Here is a 16,829-nt window from a genome sequence, read left to right on the forward strand (position 1 = left end):
AAAAAGGTGAAAAAATAGACAATTTTTCCCAAAAATCATAGCTTAAAAAAACTCATAACTAAGCCAAAAAATCATCATCATCATCATTTTAATTCGGAGAGCTGTTCTATGATATTTTTAGTTCAGTTTTCAAATTAAAAAATTAAATTTGTTGTCAAAATTTGGCAATTTTAATGATGTAACCCCTTAATAAATTTTCAATTTTCGGAAAAATGTCTAAAATTTATTTTTATTTTTATTTGACCAGACATGGCTGGAACGACTGGGCTGTTGATGCTGATCAAGAATATATGTATATGGTTTGTAGGGTCGGAACTGATTCGTTCACAGCGTAAAATGGTTCTGGTTTATCAAATAATTATTGCATTCTTTTAGGCTGCTCTTGATTTCAATGTCGCATATGAAATGTACATACTTACTTTTCAATTTGTAGTATTTTACCCATAACATTCTTCATATTTAAAGGCTTTTTCTATATATCATTATGTTTATTAAACGAGTACAATTCAGTTTTACAAAATTATTTGTTTTCGTTTTTCGATCTTGTGACAATTAAAAACCGAAACTGATTTCGTTCATATGTTTGTCTGGGATGGACTGTGATTTCAATGTTGATAATAATATATATAATATAATACTTATGCTCATGCTCGACCTAGGTTAGTAAGTGCATTAAAATGTTTGATTGGCAACCGGAAGTGAATTTTAAATTCATGATTCTCTAATGTTTTGGCTTTGCTCAGAGCCCCATTTAACAAGACGATGTGATGATGAGGTTGTGTGTTATAATCGAATGGACGACTTCTTATAAATCTCAACAATATCAGCTACTTATACTGCTGGATCGTATGTACACACCGTACTGTATTTACAGCTGCCACATAAATCTGCTTCATCCTAATCAATTGCTTCTGTTGAACAGTTTCGCTACGTTGGTAAAGTAAGATATTCCTAATGATTCTCCAACCATATAATATGTGTATGTATATTTAGTCCTAACGTTAGTTTAATGAAAACTACTAGCCAATTGAAAAACGGTGTCTCAGTCTTCGCCTTGCTCTTTGCAATATGTGTTGTAATTGAAGTCTAATTGCAGCCAAAGTCCATCAAGTAAAACAGAAATAAGTCGAATCATAATACACTCTTTATAAAATCTCCAATTGATCAGCGATCGGCTGGCTCTGACGTATGTTTGTATACAAATGTATTTATTTGTAATGAAGAGAAACACATGTTTTGTAAATTAAGGAACTAAACTAGTGTCCTATGCCGTAACTAAGCCCACTGGGATTGGCCAATATGATAGCGGGGTGTTCGTTCCGGAACCGTCTGTACAATTTTCATAGGGGAAGCAGAGATGCTGGGGTTTTAAGTCTTACAACCTCAAGTGGATAAGTCTAAATATGTAACCTTATAAGGTAATTGCTACAGGTAAAATGTATGTATTGCAATATGCCATTTTATGTATATTATGTATATATGTATATGTGTATATTTGTATTTTAATTTAAATATATTAATTTAATACAGCGTTTGGACAAAATCAAATAAATAGAGCGGTAATCGTATGTATAAATTTATCGTAATGAATAGCTATGCCATTTCCATAGGAGTATACCATTGACAGGTTTAAATAATTAGAATAAATACTTTCCACGATCGGTATTACTCCAGCATACTCACTAATTTAGCATAGTATGTTTCTAGCGATGTACAATTTAGGGACTAGGAACCAGTACGACATATGATTATGTTTCGTATATGCATTTGCATTTAAATGATAATTGGACACGATACAAACAAATGGGTTTCTCTTATGGCTAAATGGGCATGCTTCATTTTTAGTAGAACAGTTTTGGCTTATTTGCAATTGCGCCCTATACACATTGACAGTAAGGAAATAAATATAAACTAAAGTACACTTGTCGTTTATATGCTAACTAACACAATTTTTGGGCAATCGTTTTCGCCATTACATCTTCATTCACACCTATCAGGGGCTGCCGTTCGCAGTGAAGGATATAAGGGTACAAAATTTACAGAATCTAACAAAGTCGCCGCGGCATTGAACAGAAAATTATTAATTCAGAATTCCGTGTGGTCTTCCCTTAACTGGATCGCCTCTACCCGCCCTGATGCTGTTTCTTTTTATCAAAAATGGGAAGCTTCGATTTGACGGCACCCTCGCACACCATCATCCTTTGCTGAGCCGGCTTCTTGTCCAGATCGAAGCACAGGGCATCCGTATTTAGGTGGCGCTTAAAGTCCGAGTAGCGTCGCGCCTCGTATGAGAGGTAGTTGGATCCTAGCGCCGAGGCAGCCACGGCAGCAGCCACAGTACCATTGCCGTTCCTATGGTGCATCGATGGCGGCGAGGAGTCCTGCCGCTTCCGCTCAAAATACTCCACAATCTTGGCTATCTGCGCCGAACGTGTGCTAGGCAGCGCCGTGAAGGAGCGCTCATCCCAAAGGAGAGAATCGGAGCCAGCCAGGCTGCTGATGTCATCGGAACTGTCAGTGTAGATGGACGAGGTGCGATTCTTGCAGTACAGGAGCTGGTTCGATGCAAACGGATGGCGTTGCAACAGCGTGTGAATCTCCGAGTCCAGGGCCAATCGATTGATCAGGCCCGCCGTGGCGGCCATCTGGGGATCGCTGCCGTTTCCGCTAAGCAGGGCATGGTGGCAGGTGTACCGTCGCTGGTGTGTTGGCCGCGAAGCCACAATCTCGGCGTCTAGGTCGTCCATCGAATCCAGAGCTGTGGACGATGAGGTGTTGCCCCCAATCACCGCCGGATCGGTGTCAATTAGCAGCACTGATGATGACGTCGTCGAGGTGGTGTCGTTGAGCAGATGACTTTGCTGTTGATGTTGGGCCGCTGCAGCTGCAGCGGCAGCAGTAACAGCGGCATTCGATGTGGATGTGGCGTAGTAGCAGCAGCGACACAGACTCGCAAGTTTATCACTGAAAGAAAAGGAGATCTTAGTCAGTAAGAGATAATCAGGTAAGTAATAAAGTAGTTTTTCGGGTGGGTCTTATTTTTATTATTTTATAGTTCAATTGACTATCAAATCGTAAAGGAAAGTATCTGCCTTTAAAGGTAGTTTTGATTAATCATGGAAATCACTTACATAGTTTTTGGCGTTTAGGGATCAATATGTATGGCACGGCCCAAGGTGGCGGTTAACCTGAATATTTGGTAATTATTTCACTCATCGTTTCAAGACAAGAGTTTAGTCTAATGCTACGTTTTATACACAAAGTTTTCTAATCGATTTACAAAAGGACAATGCAGTTTGGTTTTTCTTGACAATGTTATGATTTTTGGGAATTATATTGTCTGTTTAAAGCTCTACTCTACTTACTTGAGTTCACTGCTGGCGCTGCCCCCTGTGTCGAGCAACAGCTGCGCCTTCAACTGTTCGTAGCAACAATTACTGCTATTGCTGCCCCCGCCGCCGCAGCCAAACCCCAACGAGCCCATCCCATTCAACTGGCGGCCAAAACTGCTGTTGGTTATCGCCGCATCCGACTCCTCGTTGAAGCACGAGAAGAAGCCGCTCTCGATGGAGTCGCGTCGCGTGAGGTTCGCCTTCAGGGGCAGCTGCTCGCAAGAGTTTTTTAGCTCGCTCAAATCGCAGGTGTTCTTCACTTCGTCCAGTTCCAGATCCGTGCAAGAGGATACGGAGGCCGGGGTCTCTGCCAGCCGCACTGAACAGCCTGACAGGGGAGTAGGTGACACCACGGCCACTGTGGCCGCAGCTGTTGCACTGGAATTAGCTTGTTCTTTGGATTTTTTTGCGCTGTCAGTCAGATCCTCACAGGAATTGGATGCACCCGCTGTGGAGGCCGTCAACGTAATTGTCGATGCGCTGGCCTTCAGCAGAGCCGGACTTTCGAACTCCCCGGTGCTGGCGCTCTTCAAGCTACTGGTGCCACTGGAGCCTCGAAAGAGCGGATGCGTGTACAAGGAATTAGCTCTGTATTTGCGGACGGTTGGCACGGTGGGGGGACGCACGGCGCTGTCATCGCTGCTGGACTCTGCATCTGCACAGTTCCCACCGCCATCTGGATCCTCACCCTCCGAGTTGCAGTCGTCGCAGTCATCCTCATCTTGCGGCAGTGCTTCTGCTGCTGGCGGATTAATGGTGCAGCTCGTCGGAGCAGCATTGCTGATCCGCTGGGGTAGCCGCAGCTCTATGGCGCTGTACTTTCGCGTCAGATGCGGCGAGACCGGCAGGCTCTTTGGTTCACTGGGCACAGCTGCTGAGGCCGTGGCTGCCGCGTTGGTCGCTGCGTCATCCGCCGTATTTTCTCCACCTGCTCCTCCCTGGACTGCCGCCTTGCTTTGCATAGCGGCCAGTTCCTTAAAGAACGGTGCCAACGTCTCAAAGCAAGAGCTGAACAGATCCCCAACGCCTGCTGCATAGGTCTTTGGATTGGCGTCCAGGATCTTCTTGACGCCCCGAAGCTGTGCCAGCGCTTCGAACGGATTTGGTTTCGAGCCATTGTGATCCTTCCCAGACGTCGGCTTGTACTGCGGATCCTTTAAGCACATCGTCTCGCCCACTTTTCGCAGGGTAAGCACTGCGGGAATTGGTTTGGGGAGTGGCGGGGGTTCCGGGATTGCCGTGGTGGGTAACTGAACCGAAGCCAGCTGCCTGGGAGGCGTTGGGGAGTGCGTGGAGGAGCGCTGGCGCTGCATCTGATGACATCGTGCCTTGTCGCTGGGCGACGTGTGCATGGGAAAGTGGATGATGTTCTCGCTCAGAGAGCGACGGTGTAGCAGGATCTCGGCCTCCAGTTTTTGGGTGGCGCGTCGAACCCGCGATTGCTGTATGTGATCGTCGAAGCCACTGCTTCCGGCGGATCCGTTGGGTGTTCCTGGCAATGCAGCCGAGGCGCATTTTTTGCTGGGGAAGCGAAAACCTTCCTCGTCTACCTCACGCAGGTGTCGCGGTGTCAAAGTGCCTGCCGGGGCCGTGCAAATGGTGGCCACTGTGGGCGCCGTAGAAGTTCGAGGCGTAACCAATCCCGTAGCATTTTCCGAATCGCTGCCAACCGGAGAGCAGTTGATCAGCTCCAGGGAGCTAAGTGGGCTCGCTCCTGCCGAGGACTCGTGCTCGTACTTCTCCAGCAGCAGCGTTAGCTTTTTGGTGGCATCATGGAAAGTGGGCCGGCTCTTTGAGTCGTACTGTAAGCGAGGCAGAGGATTAGGATTAGATAACAGTCAAGCTGAAGACATGATGATACACTTACCAGGCAGCAGTAGAAGGCCAGACGGAGAAACACGGGTGGTGTATCCATGGGACACAGCTCGACAAAGGCCAGATAGTCCAGGCCAAATGACGCAGTGCGCGGCATTAGGTCCGGATCCGCTTCGATCCTGGCAATGATCTCGCACTGGATGATGCCGAAAGAGAAGACGTCGCTCGTCTGGTCATACCACTGGCCCTTCAGGCACTCCGGACTGACCCAGTACGGTGAACCGACGGTCTCGAGCCGTGATTTTCTCCTGCAAATGGGGAATATGAAATTAATGAGGCTTATGTTTCTTTTATGGAAACAAGGATCCACTTACGTTTTGTCGGGTATGTTTGCAGCAAGGCCAAAGTCACCCACAACGGCTTCATACTGATCGTTGGCCAGATTGCGAATAAGTACATTCTGAAGAGAGAATGGCAATTAGTTTGGAACTGGAAAGGTTCGCCCAAAAGTACTCACCTTGCTCGTCAGATCCCTGTGGAAGATGCCGGCGTCGTGGACGTAGGCCATGCCACGCGCTATACCCAGCGCCAGTCTTATCTTCTGCGTGGCGCTGAGCACCACCTCCTTGTTGGCCAGCAGCTGCTCCAGGGAGCCGCCATTGATGTACTCGGTGAGGGCATGCAGTTGGCCCTCCTGCACACAGACGCCCATAAAGCTGGAATGGGGGGAGAGGAAGGAATACGGACGGTTAGCACAAGTTTTCCATTGCATCGAAACAAAGTAGACGCCCTGGCCCGAATAAGTTTCACTTTCAATCACCCAGCTTGACAGGCACTGCAACTCCCCGATGCACCGATGTACCGATCCCCCACGATTCCACCTGGCTTATCGCCAGTCGACATGCAATCAGCCACCCCCCATCGACTGGGTCTTGGTTAACATTGTTTCAGCCTTGATTCGCTGCAAAATAAATTAGCAATTCGATGATGCCCCCGATGCGCCAGGGAAGCACGCAATAAAAAGAGAAAGTTTTCCCTTGACTACTGGTCAGGTCCAGACCGTTGCGAGTGGCGTCCCCCAGGACTTGAGGGACAAAGGAGCCAATTCCTAAGCCCTCATCATCTCCACTTCCTACTCAGACGACAATGTCAATGACTCTATCTCTCAAGCCTATGCTAAGAGGCTCAGCCAGCAGTTACTCTCCTGTGGCAGGCTGGGGGAAGCGCGACAGGACAAGGTGAGGTCACCAGGCTTGGGAACCGGAACTGTAAGCTTATTAAGAAAATGGCAAAGTATGCGTCTGCCTAGGGTAAAACTCCTTCTCCCGCCAACATGGGAAGTGTGTGCAGTCAGGTAAAGAAGGTTAACAACGACTGCCAGACGTTGCTTTGAGGTGACAATGAACTCTGCGTGTTACTATGCCTATGGCTGCAACATCCTGGGGATTTCATACAGAAACAAAACTTGTCTTGTCCTCAGGAAATGTTCCAAAAAGACTAAGAAATATATCAGTAAAGAAAGAACTTGTATAGATTAAGTAGTTTTAAGTGAAAACGGGAAATTTTCTTTATATTATGGCGCCTATTTAGGGTAATATATATGTAGATATATAAGCTATTCGCAACCGATTGACGCATGTGACTCAGGTCCCGTGCAGGTGTTCAATACCAATGCCTTTTTTGATAAGCGTTCTCTTCGCACTGGCCTAATCGGACGATTGGAGTTATCTCGCGCACATGCTCCATATGCCGGCCAGTGCCCGGTTAAAGCCATGGCCCAAAGCGTTTGCCAAATTGGCCGAAACTCTGGTACGTCGTCGTCGTGTGGCAGATAAGCTATATCTATTGCTCGTCATGCAGTTTAGCGGTTTTGAACTATTGTATAAGCGGAACGAGAAGAAGTCAAGTGGCAAGTGGCGTTTGTCAACTTTGATTTATGTTAGCACAGATGGCCGATTAGGCCATTAATTTTCACTTATAGTAAAAATTAATTTCATTAGGTTAACCGCAGCGCATCAAGCCCTTAATAAATTTCGCAAACGCCGAGCAGTGGAAATAATTGCTTTAAGCACGCAACCTGTCGCCCCGGACACCTTTCACTCCGCCTGTCAATGAAGCCTCGACAGGGCTGGTCGTCTCCGGGGGTGCGTCAGGGCAATCAAATGTTATGGCCACCACCACACCCAACCTCCAGCTCTCACCCCAGCCAGCCAGTCATGTGCTTGTTCCCATTATTATTACTCAGGGGTCTCGGCGCATTAACACACGACCTGAAAAAGGGGTTGGCCCCGGCCAGGACCACCTGTTGCATCGCCTTCCGCCGGGGTTTATTGACTTGCGTGATATGCGGCGTCAGGAATCACAGCAGCCAGATATAATCAGTGCCCTCACCCTTCAATGCAAATCAGCTTAATTGAAACCAGTCGTTGGGTACACCACCGGCAATGCGGCAATCAACTTTGGACCCTTTGGCCTAAGGTTAAGGGAAGGTAGTCCTGGCCATAGAATGTTCTTGTTGGGGTAGGGATAACCAAGGAAAGGGGTCATATTTAAACGTTATGTTGTTTAAATAAACAATTTTACTTACAACTATATCTCTGGATTATTCAGAAACCCACAGAATCCAACACAGGCAAGATTGACTGTTAACAAAACACTATTACGCTGCACAAACTAAAAAAAAAAAACAAGATTGGAAGTGTCTTGGACAGAAGGGCATGACCCTTTTGAGAAGCATGATAGATGCCACGCCAGTGTGTGGCAGACACATGTCAGCCCTTCAGACAGCCCAAGGGCTCATCTCGGATGTGAAATGAAGTTATCACAAAAGACGCAAGACCCACGGCGGCAGACCCTCGATTCCAGGTGTTGAAAGCCGTCGTCTGCGGCACATCCTACTCCCAAGCCCAAACCCAAGCCCAGGCACATATAGGCACACACCTCTGGTGCTTCGAGGCTTCTCCTTCTACCCCGGCTCGTGACCGTGGGTGCAGGCTGCAGCACATCCATTTGCATGCAGGAGAGCAGGGTTTTGTATTTTTTTTGGGATTTACGGTTCTAATTCAATTTATTTCCCTGCGTGATGCACGATTAGCGCCTCGAGCGAGTGCTTGCCCCCTTTCCCGATCCCTTTTCCTGGCCATTAGCGGCTTAGATTAACCGGCTTTGCCGCCCGTAAACGCCTTTAATGTGCGCTTTAAGCCGCACTCTCAACTGAATGCGACTTTTTTGGGTTGGAGATGTGCTGACAGAAAGGATTTAATTTGGAAACAAGATCTTTTTTTATTGCCAAACCCGCAGAATAAATAAAGAAAGGCAAGCAAAAAAAATAAATGAAAGTTGCTACCGAAAAGCACGGAGAGTACTTTGCTAATTGGGCAATTAATTTACTTTGCATTCGGGGTGCAAATGATGTTATTTTCGAAACGCGATAAGATTGATTAATTATCCAAAAGCTGTAAACAAAGCCTTATTCTCTTGAGGTTCACTGACACCGGGGAGAACTAACTGGTTGCTCCAGGAGCTCCAGGCAAAGGTGTCGTCTCTATCCTCCAGCAGCAGGAAACGAATGCATCGTTGAGGACTCTTCATACCAAGCAGGAAGCTGGAGTAACTACTCAAGCGGCTATAAACCTTTTGCTGGTCTTTTGCATTGTTCTTAGCGGAGTTTAGGTTTTCTATTTCTTTTCGTTTCGTTTTTGTTTTTTGTTGTTTTTTGTAGTCTTGTCCAGAGCTCGCTATGGGTGTTACAGTATTTGCTACGAGCATATTACAGCAGTTTTCCCGGGAAAACGTTGCCGTTGCCGGCATTCGGCATTTCTCTTGCAAGTCGCAATGAAAACCATAAATTGACACGTTTGCACGTTTCTTGCGGAGATGGAGAGACTGCGCCAATTGGTTTCCCAGACTTTGCGCAGACGGATCCATCGTCCAAAGCCGCTTAGCTTACTAACTGCCCCTGGCCGGGCTAATAAAATGCAAAGTCCCGCTCGGAATTCTTTCACTTGCAAAAGTTGTTGGGTGTTGCAACTGTGCTGTGGTTGTTGTTGCCACATCAAACTGGAGCATAAAAGCATTTGGCGCTTAATTGAAAATTATTACCACAACATCTCAGTGGAAACTGCAACTGAAATTGCAAACCGGCAAACGCCGGCACGATTCGGGGGGTTCAAAAGGTTGACACAATGCAAACAAATCTCGCTTTTAGGCAAACAACAAATAAGCCAGGCCCAAGACCAGGCCCAGACCAGGCCCAGACCCACAACCCAGTCCCAAATCCCAACCCAACGAGACGGTGGCACTGGAGCAGGCCGCGGGGGCGTGGCAATGGGCGTTATAAACGCTCCTAAACGCTGCCAACTGCAATTACCATTCGGCATTCGGCAGTCGAGCAGCAACAGAGCGAACATTTCGAAATGAAATGATTGAATTTGCTTTTCAATTAGAAAAATATGCAAAACGTGATGCGAAAATTATGCAGATTGCAGCTGCAACTTACAGCCTCTTGTAGCAGCAGCAGCTTCCTCTTCTTGTTTCAGCCGCTGACCGATATTGCGATTTCCCGATTTCCGAGCCAAAAGAGTGTAACACAAAAACGAGAAAAAAAGAAAAAGGAAACAGAAAATGCTGCTACTGCAGTCGAAAAAAGGCAAAAAGAAAGCTCATGTATGGGTGTTGCATAAATCTGAATATCTAATGTGCTCCTCTACGCGCTCTTTTGTTGTGCAAAATTGATTGAAGTGTATTGAAATTGATTGAAAGTTGATGACATAATTTCGTACGAAACGGACAGAGACAATGGCCAAACGCAAACGCAAATTGGAAGTGAATGTTGGCCAAAAGCCGCCACCCCACTTGGCAGTTGGGTGAGAGATGCTTTATGGGACAGCAGACACACACACACACGATGGTTTACCATATTTTATGGCTTTATATTTTTTCATGCGGAAGTTGACAATTACCAAGTGCGATTTATGCGGACAAATATCGCACGATCCCATGGCTTCGATACAAACTATAAATCCCAACTGATGCAGTTAGCTCCTGAGTGAGTAATTGCTGTCAAGAAACTTGTTACACGCAACTACTGACAACGGGATGGAATGCCATGCAGCTCATTAAATTCCAATCTGTATCTGTATCTGCATCTGCATCTGCATCTGTCCCGAGGCACTGTGCATCTGTCAGATACCCGCGCATATTACTCACATTTTCGGTACAATCCTTCAGTGCTCTGCGCTTTTTTATATTCGGATTTTGTTTCTTACATGTGTTAGCACTTACAAAGACATCACAATGTAACACAACAGAGCACAACAGCGGGTTCAATGACTTGCCAGTGCGTCGCACTGCGTTGTGTTTTGTACTTGATTTTCTTTTCATTTTTTCTTGGTTTTGTTGTTGGCTGAGACATAAAGCATTACCAAAATATACATATAAAAAGTATAGTAAATAAAGTGCCACCCGCCCCAATTTTGGGTCAGTGAGTTCAGTTTGTCAGTTGGCAATTCAAATATAAACATAGATATATGAGTATATATGCGAAAAAAGTACAAAAACCCCCCATGAATGCATAGATGAGGCATCGATAATTGTAGGCTTTATGAATTCATAATTTTGAGTGTTTTCTATAAGAAGAATACAGAGAGGAAAATAAAGCTCCAATACCATACAATTCTGACGATAGAAAAGATTATTCTCCCTACTTTCGTTATCCTAATTTTGCAACATGCTTTGTTTAATAGTTTCAGGTTCACAGAGATACTAAAAATAAACTCTTCAATATTGAACTATTTGTTGTACTATTTTTATCTCGATTATTCAATTTTGGAATGTTTGAAATAACCCTAAAAATAGGTCAATTATGAACCGTATTCCAATCTAAATTTAACCAACACCTGCATACTATAATTAGCCACTCGAAATCCGTGATGCAAATGCAGAGTAAACACTGCAAATCAGCCATAGCAATAGTCATTGACGTCAATTCGATTGAATCCAGATCGAACAACCTGATCTCTCGGGCGAGTGAGTGCAGCGGCAAGCAGCCTAATGAAATTGCTCGCGACATTTTACCAGGCCATATGATGTTGTGTTTGCCGATCATCAATCAGAAATTAACCCAATTTAGCTTTCTTGGTGCAGCGTCAATTACTGATACCCGGCATACTCCCATACACACGTACATACGTATCGATTGACAAGCGATCGTCGATCGTCAGGAGCTGGCTGTAAGCCGAGGTGAGCAGACACGGAGCTGTATCAGCTCAGCTGATAAAAGTGCACAAAACGAGTAGTAGCCAACCAGTCTGGCAGTCTGGCAGTCGTCGTGTATCCATTAGGCAATAAAAAGAAATGTTTATGTGGCCGCAATCATGACACGCTCTCTTTCGGCTTCTTGGCGTTGCAATGTTGTTGCTGCAACTTGTCAAAGTCTGCTAACTCCACCGGCAGCAACTGGAAATGAAGGACTCAATTTGGCCACAAACTAAATTCCCCATTAAACGTTGAAGAGGCGCGGATTTGCAGATTCATGAATGACCAATTTGGCCCATCTTCAGCACAATGAAATTCTCATTAAATTGTCAACGATTTCTGCTCATTCTCGGCAATCTTTTCATTAGCCCCACAGGCAGTAGCAGCCAGAGATACAGATACAGACAATGCGCCACTGGGCGCCCGCCGTTCGCCTCAAGGCCAACAATTTCAGTTTATTGGCAAGCATATTATGAACGGCAAGGGGGAACACGGACGGATGGCACAAAACACAAATCAAGCCAAGACAAATAATGGCCGAGACAACAATATGTGCAGTGTGGCGGCGGCGGCGGCAACGTCGAAAAAGGCGGCTTGTGGCAGGCACATCACATATTGAAAGGCATATATATACCCCTACACTTACTCATACCGTATGTATACAACGACCTTCACTCATCACAAGATGAGTGGTTCGAACGATGGGCTATCGACACATTCAATTAAGTGCAATCTGACCTCAGTTGCAACGCTGCCTTACGCCAACGCCGGGCTTTATCAGTGTTGCAATGACTGCACCACCCTCATCCCAGAAACGGGGTTAAAAGCGTGAGAGTTTGACTCCAGCAACACCTCAGTGAAGTCGTTAACCCGCCACTCACACACAACACACATTTGCATGCCAACAATTTGTCAACATTTGCCCACAACTTATCACCTGCTTAGCATCGCTGGCAGATCAAGTACCGGCACAGCAGCAGCACTCGCTTTTTGCGGAATTTCAGCCATTGTTTGTGCCCGTAATGAGTCGGGCCAAGAACTGTGACATGTCTTACGCGGGCTTAGTCGCGTTAAATGAGCGTTTAAATGGCTCTGAGCCAACGGCAGCATGTTTGTCTTTCCCCATGCACCGCACTTACAAGTGGAGTTAATAATAAAAGGGGGAAAATTAACAAATAACAAGAAAGGAAGCTAACTTCGGCACGCCGACGTTTATATACCCTTGCAGATAGAACTTCTATGAATAAAAAGCCATACAATATAAATGATATATATTTGTGTTAAAAAACAATGAAGTAATACCTGCATTCATTGTATTCACCTATACATATTATACTTTCAGTTTTACATTCAAAGATTTGCATTTTTCCTCTACATCAAACGATCGTTTGTATAGCACCTATATGATATAATAGTCCGAGTTTCATGAAATTTGACACAAAATTTAAGACTAATATAAAATAGCTATACCTTAAATTTGATGAAAATCACCTGAAAACTGAAAAAGTTATAAATTTAATTGTATTAATTTCTCGATCGTTCCTATGGGAGCTATATGATATATAGTCCGATATATGATTAGTCCAATTTTCATAAAATTTTACACAAAATTGTAGAGTATAGTAAAATGGCTATATCTTAAATTTGATCTAATTCTAATGAAAACTGAAAAAGTTAAAAAATTTGTTGTAAAAATTTTACGATCATTCCTATGGCAGCTATATGATATAGTCGTCCGATCCGGCCCGTTCCGACATATATACGAGTGAGAGTATATAGAAGGCTAACTACAAAGTTTCATTCAGATAGCTTCAAAACTGAGAGACTAGTTTGCGTAGAAACGGACAGACGGACAGACGGACAGACGGACAGAAGGACAGACGGACAGACGGACAGACGGACATGGCTAGATCGACTCGACTGTTGATCCTGATCAAGAATATATATACTTTATATAGTTGGAGGTGCCTCCTTCACTGCGTTGCAAACTTCTGACTGAAATTATAATACCCTGCAAGGGTATAAAAAGTGTGGAGAACACGGCGCTCCATCGTCATGGCTGTTTATATTTTCCTTATTTTCAGATGAAGTACTTTTGTGTCTGACTTTCGAGGAATGTTTTGGCACATACATAGCTAGAGACTTCATTAACATATCAACAAGGCTCCATACTTATTCTTATTAGTATTTATCTTATTTTTAACTATATCTAACATAATATATTTAAATAAATAACAGTTTCCCTCGAGTTATCCAATATTCCCTGCAGTGTATAGTAGTGCCAGGTAAGTGGAGTGGACTATCTGTCAAGATGTCGGTGGCCTGGGAGCGGCGACAGCCATGTGGGTGAGTGGGTTGTATGCTCCACCGTTTTTCCCACTGGAGGGCAGAGCGAACTACTAGCTCTGGATGTTTTGCTGACTGCCTGTTCTCATTGTGCGACATTCCGCATTACGGCGGGCGCGTGATAAGCCCATAAAAAGTGCACTATACCCAACCTGGCCAGGGAGTGTGTGAGTTTCGGTTTAAGTTTCGTGGGCAATAAGTCACTGATTTGGGTGTGGGCGTACATAGCACATATCTACACATGTATGTAACATATGTATATGGAACTCCGGCTCACTCGGCATGCTGCCGGCTAGAAAGGCGGTTTCAATTACCCAAGATTAGTTCTATTGACGCTCGACCGAAGCGAGGAGGATGCAACGGTACCCGGCCAATCAATAGGCTTCATTAGCCGGACTCTGCCAGCCGGAGATGGCAATGGGGCGCGCTATGAACCACCATGGGAGGCGGTGGTAACAGTGGTGCAGCGATGCAGTGGCCCGCATGGACGCCCAGCGGTGTAGCTGTTAAAATTTGACAGTTAGTCGACAGCCGCGATCGTTAGGCATCATTAAACATGCCCGCCAACAAGAGCAGCGCCTAACTAACTGCCAGTCAGTCATTCAGTCAGTCAGTCATTCAGTCTGCCCGTCAGTCATCTAGCCAAGCTGGGAGTGGAGTGTTTAGCGATCCACGTCACTGATAAAGTCACTATCGCGGATCGAGGATCACGGATCTACGCTGGGTTCAATCGGGTGGAACTATTCCCCCCACTGCAAACAGCTTCCCATATGGATGCACTGAGGGAAAGAGCATCTATCTAAGTCTCTGTTTTTTAATAATTAAACCCTTTTCTTATAATTACTCTCAATCAGTGTGATTTTAATTGGCTATATACGTACTAGGTATCCATAAAACAGAGAACTATATGCGTGTGGCTGCAATTTAATTTCACTATTCAGTATCCAGTCGACCCGCTGGCGCCATAGCTGCATTCCGGACTCTGGAGTTTTTCTTTTTTTGTTTTCAGAATTTTCATTTAATGCCCCCACGAATAAAGAAAAGTTGGCAGCTGCAGTCGCCGGCGAGGTTGTTATTTGTTATTTCTGGTGCCTGGCCGTTCCGCTGACCCAAATCCATCTCTCGGCGAGCCGGGCACACACAACACACAGAGCGAAATGAGTTGGCCAGGGCATTTAATCAGCGGAATCCGTTGCATTTAATGCCACGGAGACTGTGTGATGACAGACGTCATAAAAGTCAGGTGAGTTCTGGACCTTGGAGGGGATATACATAGTCTAGGGGGCTAGTGGATTCTCTGTGGGATTACGAGGTTAAAGCTTGAACGGCTGCAGGCTACAAAGAATGGCAAAACTAATAAAAGACATATTTCGGGGTGTTAACATTGTAAATGAAAGGGTGGAGACCAGAAAGAGAGAAGGTCTCAGCCAGAGATTGCATATTCATGGAATAGTGCAGGAAAAAGATGGGCGTAGCAAGGTGAATTGGGCTGTCTGGCTTACTCGGGAAGGGGGAAAAAACTGGCTAAAATAGAAACTAGCAAAAAAAAAAAATTAAAAGTCCCTGGGAAATGCAATACAATTGAAGTCGCTTCACGCTGTTGCGTGCCATCACGTGAGGATGAGGCAAGCGAATCACGAAAAGGCACAAATAAATCCGAAAAATAGCAAACCAGTGAAGTGAGTAAGCTACGCAGCTTGGCAATTATATCTAGTCGTCGTCGTAGTCGTCTATGTACGTCCCCCAGACACATTGTTTCAGACCTCGCAATTACATCAGCAGTTTCAGTATGACCCGTGAGAGGGTCCACCGCCCCTCGAACACACCTGGTCACTGCCAAGGTAATTACAACAGCAGCAGCAGCTCCTGAACTTGACCTTTCGTCGGCGGCTGCCACGGGCATCGGAAATGTGTGTTTGGACTTGAACTCGCACTCAAACACGAACTCGAACTCGAACTGAAACTCTTTAAAAATGCCAAAAGTAAACGGTCAGACGAAATAAATAAAAAGAACGGCAAGTAAACAAAGCAAACCATCGCGTTTCGGTAAATAGCCAATATTTGTTCAACGCACATTGCCTTAAATAAGTTTACTTTCAATAATAATAACAATAATAATAATAATTGAGTTCATAATAACGATGTCAGAAGCCAGAACTTGTGTCAGACCTCGGTGAATCATGCCATACTATCATATACTATATGTATATGAACAATCATATGAATATTGCTTTAGCTTTATCATAGGTCAGTTATTTTGATGATGCCAGAGCAAGTACACAAATTGTGTGTTAAATATGCGAAACTGAATTGAATCTGACAGAAACATGAACATTATTTGCGTAGAATCCGAGATAAAGAGACCCCGCGCGATGAACCCATTAAAATTGTTTACGTAATCGCACCGAAATGTATAATGAATGGTCAATTCGCGGCGAGGTGCGAACTGAATGCGTAAACACATAAACCGAGCACATGATCATCATCCAGAGCTAAGGGAATAATATATACACGATATATATAGCATAAAGCTTATTCAGAGTCACAATCTTTCATGCATCCGAGTTGCAATTAAATGCAAAGGATGATGACTCACAGAGCCCCACATATGACATTGACCCATTAGTTGGAGAGCTGCATCATTTATGCATTTGTTTACTTGCTAATGGTTTAAGCAATATTCTTGGTAATATATATTCAAATAAGTTTCTTAACTCACCTCAATATGTTCCCATGCGAGAGCTTGTTAAGTAATTGCACCTCCCGCAGCATGTTGGGTCGATTGGCTCGCAACTGATTCATCTTCAGCACCATCACCTCGCCGGTGGATCTGTGTGTGACCTGGAACATTTGAGAAAAAACAAAACATTGCCAAAATCAGAAAACATGAATTTATACATGTATAGAAACTATAGTAACTGGCAGATCCATAAATCGTTCTGCCCGCTGCCTCCGTGACAAGTCAAGACCAGGCCAGGCGACTTATGTACGTGTAAATTGGGAGGACACTTGACTAACTAA

At 44.9% G+C, this 16,829-nt stretch overlaps 1 protein-coding gene across 2 annotated transcripts in view; it reads right to left on the reverse strand.

The window, feature by feature from the left end:
* Window positions 1-467: 467 nt before the first annotated feature.
* cdi (serine/threonine kinase) overlaps window positions 468-16,829 on the reverse strand; it is a 52,231-nt gene continuing 35,869 nt past the window's right edge. The window contains exons 3-9 of one of the 2 annotated variants that reach the window (XM_020957951.2): window positions 16,528-16,649; window positions 5,725-5,923; window positions 5,582-5,667; window positions 5,260-5,515; window positions 3,366-5,194; window positions 3,132-3,188; window positions 468-2,964 (exon numbers count right to left, since the gene is read on the reverse strand). In XM_020957951.2, coding sequence (XP_020813610.2) covers window positions 3,146-3,188; window positions 3,366-5,194; window positions 5,260-5,515; window positions 5,582-5,667; window positions 5,725-5,923; window positions 16,528-16,649 — 2,535 coding nt within the window. In that variant the 3' untranslated portion in view covers window positions 468-2,964; window positions 3,132-3,145. The remainder of the gene's footprint in view (window positions 2,965-3,131; window positions 3,189-3,365; window positions 5,195-5,259; window positions 5,516-5,581; window positions 5,668-5,724; window positions 5,924-16,527; window positions 16,650-16,829) is intronic. The other variant, XM_020957949.2, reaches the window with a different exon arrangement.

This window comes from Drosophila serrata, unplaced genomic scaffold (genome assembly GCF_035046125.1).
Source record: "Drosophila serrata isolate PLE 108 unplaced genomic scaffold, ASM3504612v1 contig_269, whole genome shotgun sequence".
Taxonomy (NCBI): domain Eukaryota; kingdom Metazoa; phylum Arthropoda; class Insecta; order Diptera; family Drosophilidae; genus Drosophila; species Drosophila serrata.